Here is a 12,785-nt window from a genome sequence, read left to right as displayed (position 1 = left end):
TCAACCAGATGTCAGTGCACTTGTTCAAACCCAAAACAGACTGGATATTTCTCACTAAACAAGTAAAATGAACTGAAAAACATCAAAAGCACTTATTGCTTTTTGTATAGCGTTGTTTGTAATACTGAACAATAATGAAACAACTTTTCATTATTGGTTTATGAGATTAACATTAAAAATAAAATGAAATACTGAAACTATTGTTTTTACTGTTTATTTCTTCTATATTTGACCTACTCCACAATTTCATATCTTTATTGTAACAGAATATCCTTATTCTTTTGATTATAAGTTTCAGTGCAAAACTATATAATTTAATACTTTTTACAATGGGAGAAAATTAATACCGAGCAGAATTATGTTCAACTTATTGTTGGTTCGGCCCTCCAACACAACTCAGGTTTCTCATGTGGCCCCTTGGAAGAATTAATTACCCACCCCTGGTCTATAGAATTCTCCAGCTTGGAAACAAGATTGCAAGGTTTCAAAAGAGAACTTAAGACAAGTTAAAGGGAGGCCACTATCCATAGCACATTTGGAAAATCATAATCTAATCAAGCGGAGTCAGTGTGGCTTCACAAATAGGGAAATCACATCTGACTAATTTATTAGCCTTTCAAGGAAGTCTCTACCAGATGGAAACTGGTAGATGTGGCGTATTTGGACTTCAAGAAGGCATTCACCAAGGTACTTTACAAAAGGTTAAGTCAGAAGATAAAAACCCACAATGTTAGAAGTAGTAAATTGGCATGGATAGAGAATTGGCTAATGGATAGGAAACAGCAAATAGGAATAGGGGTTTATTTTTTCAGATTGACAACCTGTAACCAGCAGGATTCTACAGAGATCAGTGCTGGGACTGCAACTGTTTGCAAAATATACATTAATGATTTGGAGGAACAGATGAATATACTGCAGTTAAATTTGCAGACGACACAAAAATAGAGGCAACGGCAAGTTATGAAGAGGACACAAACAGTTTAGAGATATCAATGCGTTAAGTGGGTGGGCAAAACAATGTGATATGGAGTATAATGTGGGAAAAACACAAAGTTTTTAATTTTAGAAGGGTGATCAAAAGAACAGAATAGTATTTAAATGGAGAAAAACTGCAGAAAGCCGTAACGCAAAGGGATTTGGGATGCACAATTAGGTATAACTCTCTTAGGAATTCTTTTGGGTGCTGCAGACAAGTCCGAGATAAACTACATAAAAGGATCTTACATAATTCAGAATTTTACATTACCTGACATTTCCACTAAGCCATCATTTGTGGAAAGAAAAACAATTCTTCATAGTTCTTTCAAAGTAATGATTGATAACATTTCATCCAGTTACAAGGGTGCATAGTGTCTTACCAACAAATATGACAATCTCCTAATTTTTAATTCAGCAAGGTCTACTAACAGATCATAGCCAAGAAAAAGGCCATTCAGTTCATGAAGTCTGCATTCTAAAGAGCATCCTACCCATCCCCATAACACTGCAGGGCCAACAAAGTGGCTCAGTGGTTAGTACTACTGCCTCAGAGCATCAGGGACCCAGGTTTGATTCCACCCAGTGGCAACCGTCTATGTGGAGTCTGCACATTCTTCCTGTGTCTATGTGGATTTCCTCCGGGTGCTCCAGCTTTTCTCCCATACTCTAAAAATGTGCAGGTTAGGTGGATTGGCCATGTTAAGTTGACGATAGAATCCAAGGATATACAGGCTGAGTGGATTAGCCATGGAAAACAGGGATGGAGTTTATTTGGGTGGGATGCTCTTCAGAGGGTCGGTATGGACCGATGGGCTGGATGGCCTGCTTCCATACTGTAGGGATTCTATGATTCCATGTCTGTGGAAAAAAATATTAGCTGTTTTGCCTTTCTGCTAAATATTGATTTGTATAATAGTAATATGCAAAAATATAACACTTCAAACATATTTATTATCTGAAGACTCAATTTCTCACTTACTTTCATTAAACGAATATTCAAATTCGTCAAGTGTTTGAGGAAACTTAAGGGGTGGTTCATCTTTCTTCATAAGTTCCTCCAAGTCTATCCTGGACAGTAAATCTGAAAAAAAAATGGACAATAAAATTAACTAAAAATCTTTCATAATATTATGCAATATGAAACTGATGCAATTCTTTGACCATACTTGACACTGTTTTAAATAGGAATTGGGACAGCCAGCTACCCCTCAAATACATAGCTTTAATACAAATGCCTGAAGAAAATGTATGTATGGAGCAGGTTCTGCTGCAGAAAAGCATCGCTCAATCCAGAGAAGGTTCACTAGGCTGATATAAATTATGAATGTACTGTCTTATGAGGACAGTGGAGTAGACTAGTCTTGTACTCATTAGAATTAAGAATAAGAGGCAACCTTATTGAAACATAAAAGATTCTTAAGGAATATGACACTGATTTGGAGAGGCTGTTTCCCCTCGTGAAAGAGTTGAGGACCAGAAGGCATTATCTCAGTATAAGGGATTGCGACATTTAAAACGGACAAGGACTTTCTTCTCTCCGAGGGTAGTGAATCGAAGTAATTCTTTACCACACAGGGTTTGAGAGACTGGGTTATTAAGTATATTCGAGACAGAGATAGACAGACTTCTAATCAATCAGGGATTAGAGGGTTATGGAGAAAAAGTAGAAAAGTACAGTTGAGGATACTCAGATCGTACGATCCTGCTGACTATTGAAGCAGACTTGATGGGCTGAATAGTCAACTTCTTCTCCTTTGTTTGAAAATGAATCAACTGATTATTCATGGTTTTGTAAACACAGCTCCACTTGGAGGAAAAAAGTCACTGGGATAATATTCTCATTACCTGCTTAGATAAATTTGAGAAAAGATCATTGCCAAAGCATCAAGCTACATACAATTCAAAGCAGTCTCTCAAAAGTTTCTCCATGACAACATCTAGCATTACATTTTGATATTCAGTTTCATAACTGGAGAACCATAGAGATTTTAAGAGTCAAACGGTACATGTCTACGTATTTAATATTGGAATATTCGCAGGGAACTGCTTACATAACACAGTCCAATGAAAATCATTATTTCTGTATTTTTTTATGTAAGATTTTCCTCTCTGCCTTGACAAGGTATTTTTTAAAAAATATTCATATCAAGTGAAGAAATTTTTCCACACAAATTCACTTTATTAACAGGTTGAGTCTATGCCTCTTATTCATACCAATATAACTCACTTTGAAGAAATGATCTAGGATTTGTGCTTCTTATAGTTTAGTATTTAGAGAATTTCATTCTGAATTTTCTTTTAAAGTGAAGCATATCTTGTTTAAAACACAGTCTGAAAAAGGAAAGGATCATTTTGCAACATAACTGTACATATTTATTGAGTGATGACAGCCCTGTCATCAATGGGTGATAAAAGCCCCATCAGCATCATTTAGCTTTTTGTAGTTTACTGAATGAAAACCTAAACATTTGATTGAGTTTTTATTGCCCCAAATGAAGTAAGCTAAGAAAAGAATGCAGAACTGTGGTTATATTGGCGATTAGTGGTTTTCTTGAAGGAAAATTGCAGACGTCTATCAAGCGCAAAATCAAACTTACCCTCTGAACAAAGTACATCGTTGCCAAAATTGTTTTGGCACCCAATATAAATGTCTGCATACTAATAAGCAGCATTCACGCTCATTTTAGGCTTACCCACAAATCAAAGTCCTGGTGGGATTACATGACAAGGCTCACAGAATAGAAGCATGCAGACCCAAGTGGTCAGCTTTTAGAAACATATCAAGTGAGTCAAAATGATAACATTGACAGAAAGGACCCAAATTTAGACTGTACAGTGAACACATACTTGAAGAAAATTAGGTAAATAAAGGCAAAACACTGCAGATGCTGAAAATCTTACACAAATACAGAAAATGTTGGAGAAACTCAGCTGGTCTGGCAGCATCTGTGGAGAGAAAAAAAAAGAAAGAGTTAATGTTTTAAGTCTAATATGGCTTGCCTTCAGTCATAGCAGACTACAAACATTAACTTTGGGATGCAATGGCATAGTAATATTATCACTAGATGATTAATCCAAAGCCACAGGTAATGTTCTGGTGACCTGGTTCAAATCCCATCATGGCAGACGGTGGAATCTGAACTAAATTTTAAAAACCTGGGATTATGAGTTTAACGATGACCACATAACAATTGCCTATTGTCAGAAAATCTTATTTGGTTTGCTAATGTTCCATCAGGAAGGAAATCTGCAATCCTTACCCAGTCTGATCTCCATGCAACTCCAGACCTACAGCAATGTGGTTGACTTTCAGCTGCCTTCAGGACAATGTGACAATGCTGTCACTTTGAGAGGTTATTTTGCCCCTTTCTTTTGAAGAAACGTTGTAAGGCAGAGGTACCGAGCTGGCGACTGAAGACCATTTCAGTAAACAGCTTGTGAGGCCTTGGGCTTTTGTTTTAAAATGCAGCTCAACGGGTATGGACAGCTCTCAGATTAGAATTTTTGGATTTTGGTTTTTCAATAGCATCAGAACCTATTGAGGTCTCAGAGTTGGAAGCTTCACTGAATGTCTCTTGAATGTTACTCTCCCTGAATTTTCTCATGACTTCTTTCCTTTCCTAGGTTGGAGAACTGCATGTAAACATCAGTGTCTAGATTTGTTTTTGGTCAAGGGACGTGTTTATGGGATGTTACTATATTGAAACAGTTAATTAGTAATAGTGACTATCTATTATTCTATTAATTGTCCAGTAGTTAAGTTATTCTAAACCCTTCTTTCTTTGGTTGCATTTTAATTATAGTATTTAAATAAATCGTGTTTTGCTTAACACAGAGTAGTTTGACCAGTCACATGCATCTGGAACAGGCACTTCACATTTGCCTTAAAAAAAATAGTTGGGGTCTCAGCTACATTCTTAACATATCTTGAGGGGGGCTGGTATTGCCCAAAACAGCAATTAGAGATATGCAATAAATACTGGCCTGGCCAGTGACATCCACATCCCATGAATGAACAACAAAAAGAATGGTACCAATCCTACTGAGTTTCTCCAACATATTGTGCATATTAGCATCTGGGTGGCAGTTGCAGCATACCAAAGGATGCAAATTTGGAGGAAGAAAATAAACATCAACGTAGACAGCTAATTGGTTTGTACAAGATTCCAGAATCTGAAAGAAACAGAAAACTTTAACTGTACTACAGCATTCTTCCTGCATTTTGTACTCAGTTCTCTGAATTTAGTGACAATAATCAAAGCTGGGATAGTCAGATTTTTAGTCTCTCATGGAATCAAGAAATTTGGAGAAATCTCGAGTGGAAAAGTGAAATTGAAGCTTGGGTTCAGCCATTTCTAAGTTGAATGGCAGAACATGTTCAATGAGCTCAATGACCATCTCTTACTCCTAGGTTGTGCGTGATCCTTTATATGTGACCTCACGAAAATTTTGTTTCTTCAACTGATATAACAAGCTAGTTACGTTAAATTAATCCCTAAAGTAATTTGTTTTGCTGATCAAAATGAAGTAGTCTCCTCCATTTTATTGTGAGATTGGTGCTTCTCACAAAGTTCTAAAATTCACTTCCGTCCATCATTTAAATGCCCTCTGACTAGTTACCACTCAAACACTTTCTTAGTCAGTGTGTTTTCCAAAGTCACCACCAAAGTCACTCAACCAGTTAACTAGATACCTTGAGCACAGCATAAAAAGTGCTTTCAAAAACATACCATTTATTTCTCATCAATACCTCATCTATTTATCATCTAAACTGAATATTCTCTCTATCAGTTTGAAGTTCTTCAATATTCTTTTACTGATTTTTTTGATATCTGGACTTTATAATTTTATTGCAAAGTAAATAAAACTGCAATGAAATGCTAAGAAATACTCTGTGATCTATGATTTTATCTCTGTGATTAATTGAATAGTCTAATTATGCAAATAAATGGGGAGGATGGACAGAGACAAGTCCATAAGCCAGAAATCCACAAGAAACCACAATTCTGATTTCCCTCACATAATTCACAAGAGAAAAAAAAAAGTCTACTCTGTAATCTTCATACTGAAAGAAATGGATTGGCTATCCCAACAGTTCCGAAGGGTACAGCAAAGTGGATGTGCTCAATCAAAATATATCATTCTAAAAAAAAAAGTGGTAAGAGCTGCAACTCTTCAATTTCACATTAACATCGAGAAATGTACTAAACTGATTGATAACATTGTTATTTTCATGTGTTATGGTGTCCATTTCATCCATAAACCGCTAATCCAGTTGTTAGAAACTTCTATTCTCAATCAATACACAGGTAGGTTGCTGACCTATTGCCATGTTTATAATAACACTGACTTGTCACGGTTAATAGCATTTCATCTGAAATGAGGGGATATTCAACTTTGCTACATCTAAAATGGTTGTGCTTCAACTTAGGCTGTTATTTATCTCTCCTCTCTTCCAAAAGCTAGTTTACAACCTGCATAAAACTGTACTATTTAAATTATGTTCAGAGTAAATTGATTACGAAACTGGACTCAAATGTAACAAAATCAGTGAGGTCACTCATGTGCATCAATACTGACTGAAGTTTGGAAACAGATCTCTGGGGGCGAAACTGATCTTGGATGGTATTACAAAACTGACAGTAATAGATCAGCAGTTAATTTGTCATAGCCCACCATTTCACAGTGGTTATATGATGCATTCATTTTTAATGGTGAATTAATGAAAAAGGTATAAATAACTAAAATCAGACTGAATAAAAGCAAGTGACGCAACTCCAGAAGTTAGTTTCACACAGCTTTTTGTGTGACCAGGCTGGCAGAGGTGGTACCTTCAACCTTCCAGACGTAAAGCTGGATATTTGACTGGGGAGAACATTATACAATAAATAGGGGCTGAGAAAGCCATTTCTCCTTTCAGCCTGCTCCACTATTTAATAAGATTATAGTTGACCTGATGGTGGATTTAACACCACTTTCCTCCCTGCTCCCTATAATGCAGGACTCCATTGAAAATCCAAAATCTGTCAAAATCACCCTTAAATATAGTCAACAAAACAAACCGTGCAATTTCACATCTGATTGTGGAGAGACCTTATTATCTGAACTAATCACAACTGGGAATATCAAATGTTTACAGCCTGAAGCAGCCAAGTGTTTGTTATTTAGACTTATAAAACTTACAAATCTTAATCCTTTTGTAAATCTATAATGTTTCAGTGAGATCTGTCTCTTGATTAATTTTTTTAAGCACAAAAAATACAATAAAGTTATCTGAGAACAGCGTTTTTAGAGCAGCAAGACTGTGCTGTTTCCTGGGTCTGTAGCTTAAGGTGCAGATATGGCCTTTAGTAATGTGCTCTTCCTGTCGGATGTGGGAGATGAGAGAATTTCAATCTTCCTGATGAAGAATTTCAATCTTCCAGAAAACGTGATTAGTTGCGAATCTTATCAGATTGCACGGATCAGGTTGGAATGGCAATTAGAGCCAATAAGGAATTTACAGGAACCTTGGGATGTGATGGATCCTAGTTTAAGATGGTAGAAAAACCGCGGATACAGTCAGTTAGGTGGGTTACCTCTAGGAAAGGTAAGCAGGTAGTGCAGGAGTCTCCTATGGGTATCTCCATCTCAAACAAGTATGCGGTTTTGGAAAATGTAGAGTATGATGAACTCTCCGGGAAATGTAGTACTGACAGCTAGGCCACTGGTACCGAGACTGGCTCTACTGTAATGAGGGGTATGTCAGATTCCAAACAATTGATTGTGATAGGGGATTCTCTAGTCAGGGGATCAATAAAACGTTTAAGTGGCCGACAGCGAAACCACCGGAATGGTGCCAGGGTCAAAAATGTCTCAGAGAGGGTGCAGAATATTCTCAAAAGGGGGAAGTGACCAGCAGGAAGTTATTGTACACATTGGTACCAATGAAAGAGGAAGTGAAAGGGACAAGGTTCTGAAATAAGAATATAGGAAATTAGGCAGGAGGTTAACAAGTAGGTCCTCAGGAGTAGTAATATCTGGATTACTCCCAGTGCCACATGCTAGAGAGAGTAGGGATAGAATGATAGAGCAGATAAACATGTGGCTGAGGAGCTGGTGCAACAGGCAGGAATTTGCATTTTTGGACCGTTGGAATCTCTTCTGAGGCAGAAGTGACCTGTATAAGGAGGACAGGTTACACCCGAATTGGAAGTCAACCAATATCCTAGCAGGTAGACTTGCCACTGCTACTCAGCAGGCTTTAAACTAGTAAAGGTGGGTGAGTGCGTTGAGAAAGAGACAATAGTGAGAAAAGAGAGAAGTCTGAGGCTGGTACAATTGAGAAGAGGAGCACATCAAATAGTCCAAGCAGAGAACAAAAGGTAAGATTGAAATTAAACTGAATTAATTTCAATACTAGTGGCTTTACGTGTAAGGCAGATGAATTCAGGGCATACTTGGGAACATGGGACTGGGATATCATAGCAATTTCTGAAATGGGGCTCAGAGTAGGACAATTTGACAGCTTAATGCTCCAGGGTATAGATGCTATTAGGAAGGATAGAAAGAGGGGCAAGAGAGGAAGTGGAGTGGCTTTTTTGGTGAGGGATAACATTATGGCTATACTTGGAGAGGATATTCCTGAGAGTACATCCAGGGAAGTTATTTGGGTGGAAGTGAGAAATAAGAAAGGGATAATTACCTTATTAGATTTATGTTACCCCCCCCCACCTGTAGTGAGTAGAAAACTGAAAAATAAATTTCTAAGGAGATCTTGGTTACCTATAAGAATGATAGAGTTGTAAGGGTGGGGATTTTAACTTTCCAAACATAGACTGGATCTGCCATAGTTTCAAGGGCATGGGTGGAGAGGAATTTGTTAGGTGCAAACAAGAAAATTTTCTTATTCAGTATTTGGATACACCTATTAGAGAAGGAGTAAAACTTGACCTTTTCTCAGGAATTAAGGCAGAGCAGGTGAACTGTGGCCAGTGAATTAATTTTATTAATTTTAAAGCAGTTATGGGAAAGGATAGACGTGATCTAAAAGTTAACGTTTAAATTGGAGCAAGGCCAATGTTTACAGTATCAGTAAAGAATTGCTTGGAAGAGGCTATTCGCAGGTAAAGGGACTATTGGAAAGTGGGAGATTTTTAAAAATGAGAAAACAAGAATCCAGAGGCAGTATGTTCCTGTTAGTATACAGGGCAAGCCTGATAGGTGTAGAGAAAGCTGGATGTCTAGAGAAATTAAGGCTCTGGTCAAGAAAAAGTGGGCATATGGCAGATTTAGATGGCTGGGATCGTGTAAATCCCTTGAGGAGTATATGGACAGTAGGAGTGTACTCGAGGTAAATCAGGAAGTCAAAAAGGGGACAGGAGGTGGCTTTAGCAAATAGGGTTAAGGAAAATCTAATGAGATTCTACAAATATATTAAGGGAAAAAGAGTAACTAAGGAGAGAATAGGGGCCTTAAAAGATCAACAGGGCTGTCTTTCTGTGGAATCGCAGGAGATGGGCAAGAAACTAAACAAGTATTTTGGGTCAGTTCCTACTGTGGAGAAGGATATGGAAGCAAGAGAACTTGGAGAAATAAAGAGTGATATCTTGAAAATTCTCCATATTACAGAGTTGGTGATGCTGGACCTTTTAAAATGCATAAAAGGTGGATAAATCCCCAGGACCTGATCAGGTATATCCCAAAAGTTTATGGGAAGATAGGGAAGTGATTGTTGGGCCCCTTGCTGAGATCTGTATATCCACAGGTGAGGTGCCAGAAGACTGGAGGATGGCTAATGTGGCGCAATTATTGAAAAAGGTGGCAAGGAAAACCAGTGAACTATAGACAGGTAAGCCTGATGTCAGTTGTTGGAGGGGAATCTGAGAGACAGGATTTATATGCATTTGGAAAGGCAAGGACTGGTTAGGGATAGAAAACATACCTACGCGCATGGGAAATCATGTCGCATTAATTTGACTGAGGTTTTTGAAGTGACAAAGAAGATTAATGCAGAGGAAGTTGTTTGCATGGACTTCAGTAAGGCGTTCAACAAGATCCACGCGGTAGACTGGTTAGCAAGGTGAGATCACATGGAATCCAGAAAGAGCTAGCCATTTGAATACAAAATTGGCTTAGACGTAGGAGACAGAGGGTGGTGGTGGAGGGTTGCTTTTTGGCTGGAGACCTGTTACCAACAGTATGCCGCAAGGATTGTTGCTGGGTCCATTGCTTTGTGTCATTAATATAAATGACTCAGATGTGACTATAGGAGGAATGGCTAGTAAGTTGACAGATGACATCAAAATTCGTGTAGTGCAGTGAACAGTGAAGAAGGTTATCTAAGAGTACAATGGTCACCTCGATCGGATGGGCCAGAGAGGGGCAGATGAAGTTTAATTTAGATAAATGTGAAGTATTGCATTTCGGTAAAGACAAATCACGGCAGGATGTATATATTTAATGGGAGAGTTCTGGGAGTGTTGCCAAACAAAAAGAGCTTGGGGTTCTAATTCATAATTCTTTGAAGGTGGAGTCATAAGCAGACAGGGTAACGAAGGAGACATTTGACACACTTGCCTTTATTGGTCAATGCATTGCCCACTTTTGGAATACTGTATTCAATTCTGGTCTCCTTGCTACAGTCTCATTTGCCAGCATTTGGTGTACATCCCAGTAAACCCTTCCCATCCATACACCCATTTTAAAATGTTGTAATTGTACATCTTAATGCAATGTCCTCTATTGCTGGGGCTAACCTTAAAAACCTTTTTTGAACAAGGCCACAGTGTTTGCAGTTCTCCACTGGGACTTCCCAAGAGTTCAGGGAAGACGAACGGTTGTGATTAGTGACCCGATAATTTCCAAAGGCACTTTCTTCAAAATCCTTGGATGCAGTTCTGGTGCCTTGCCAACTTTATGAAGAGAGTTTCTCCAACACTTCTCTCTTATTAATTGAGAAATCTTCTGGTGTCAGAATTCTCTCTTCTGCCACCATTTCCTGGGTAGCTTCTTTTCCTTGGTAAAGACAGGTGTAAAGTATAAATTTAATACCTTTAATGGCTTTTGAGTAGCTGGTGCCTCAATGCTGGATGTATCAGCAGGGGAGAGGTTTTATTAGTCAAATGTTCTTGCCGAAGCATTGCTGGTGATGCCTCTAGGTGCCTCTTGAAGGCAGAGTTGACACATTGGAGGATATGCAAGATTTGCCTTTGTTAGTTTCCATGATCTTGTCATTCATAGTAAATTGACAGTGGGGGGTAAGGTGGGAATGGCCTATGAAAGCTGGGTTAGAAGGCAACCTTTGTTTCAGCGTGCTTAGCAAAAGGCCCTTTCCCCTCCCACACACCCTTTATAAATAAGCATGCACATAAGCATTTTCTGCATATAGAGGCTTAACAAGACTGAAGTTGGGCAAATATTCATTCTGAATTGAAGGTGATGTAGGTTGAACAGCCAGGTTCTGGTGCGGTTAGTGGCATAAAAGGATTGTCAACAACCTTGAAAGTAGTTGAATTGTTAGATTTCTTTGAAGTCTGCCCCATTTAGCACAATGATAGCACCACGCAACACAATTCAATGTGAAGGCAGGACTTCATTTCCATATGGACTGTGGAGTGGTCACTTTTACTGATAGTGTCATGGACAGATGCACCTCTGGCAGTCAAATTGGCGAGGCTGAAGTCAAGTAGGGTTTTCTCTCATCACATGATGCAAACCCAGTCTAGCAGCAATTTTTTTTCGGACTTGATTGGTTCAATCAGTCGTGCTGCTGCCGAGCCACTCTTAATGGTGGTCATTGAAATACCCTCTTCAAAGTACATTCTGCCAGCTGCCACCTTCGGTGCTTCTTTCAAGTGATGTTCAATATTGAGGAGCATGGAATCATCTGCCATCAGCAGGAGGTTTCCTTGCTCACGTTTGTTATGGTACAATGAGACTTCATGGTGCCTAAAGTCAATGTCGAGGACTCCAGGCAACTTCCTCACAACTGCATACCACTGCATTTCCTACCACCAACTTACCACATCACAACCTCCTTCATAAGACCAAAACATATAAGAGCAGAATTAGGCCATTTGGCACAATGAGTCTGCTCCATCATTTGATCATATTTAATCAACCCCATTCACTGCCTTCTCCTTGTAACTTTGATTCCCTTACTACCCATCTGCCTTAAATATACTCTACGACTTGGCCTCCATAGCCTTCTGCAGCAATGAGTTCTTCAGATTTACCATATTTTGAAAGAAATCCCTCCTCACCTCAGTTCGAAAGGATAGTTCCTTCACTGAGGCTGTCTGAGCCTCTTCTACTCGTGTAAACATGTTCTCCATGCCCACTCTAACCAGGCCTCACAGCATTCTGCAAGTTTCTGATACCTGAGTTTTCCAGAAATTTCTGATTTTATTACTACTTTTCCAACCTCCTTTTCCAAGAGCCCAATTGCTACTCTTACCTGTCTAAAAAAAAACTCTTGCAATTGTCTTTTATATTACTAAATAGATTGCCCTCATATTTCACCTTCTTCCCCCTTATTGCTTTTTAGTTGTCTTCTGCATGCTTTTAAAAACTTCCCAATCCACTGGCCTCACACTAATCGTGACCACATTGTAAGCTTTGTCTTTTGCTTTTGTGCTGTCCCTGAATTCTCTCGTTAGCCATGTTCCTTCTTCCTTGGAATGAATTTCTGCTGTTCCTTCAGAAAATCCTACCATTGTTTCTTGTTAGGCTCCTCTTCCAATCAAGGCAGCATCCAGGGAACAGGAGAATCGACGTTTCGGGCATAAGGAATGAGGAAAGTTTGTCCATCATCTATCGCATCCTCT

The 12,785-nt window shown here is 38.7% G+C and overlaps 1 protein-coding gene across 5 annotated transcripts in view; it reads right to left on the bottom strand.

Annotated features, from left to right (window-relative positions):
• The window catches only part of arb2a (ARB2 cotranscriptional regulator A), a 570,831-nt gene that overhangs the window by 553,222 nt on the left and 4,824 nt on the right, over positions 1-12,785 (bottom strand). For all 5 annotated transcript variants that reach the window (XM_043709291.2, XM_043709302.2, XM_087999275.1 and 2 more), the window contains exon 3: positions 1,958-2,059. In XM_043709291.2, coding sequence (XP_043565226.1) covers positions 1,958-2,059 — 102 coding nt within the window. The remainder of the gene's footprint in view (positions 1-1,957; positions 2,060-12,785) is intronic.

This window comes from Chiloscyllium plagiosum, unplaced genomic scaffold (genome assembly GCF_037043375.1).
Source record: "Chiloscyllium plagiosum isolate Xiang-an unplaced genomic scaffold, Cpla_swu_hap1 HiC_scaffold_2, whole genome shotgun sequence".
Classification (NCBI taxonomy): domain Eukaryota; kingdom Metazoa; phylum Chordata; class Chondrichthyes; order Orectolobiformes; family Hemiscylliidae; genus Chiloscyllium; species Chiloscyllium plagiosum.
Note: the sequence above shows the minus strand (reverse complement) of the source record. Positions and strands in the feature narration are given on the sequence as shown.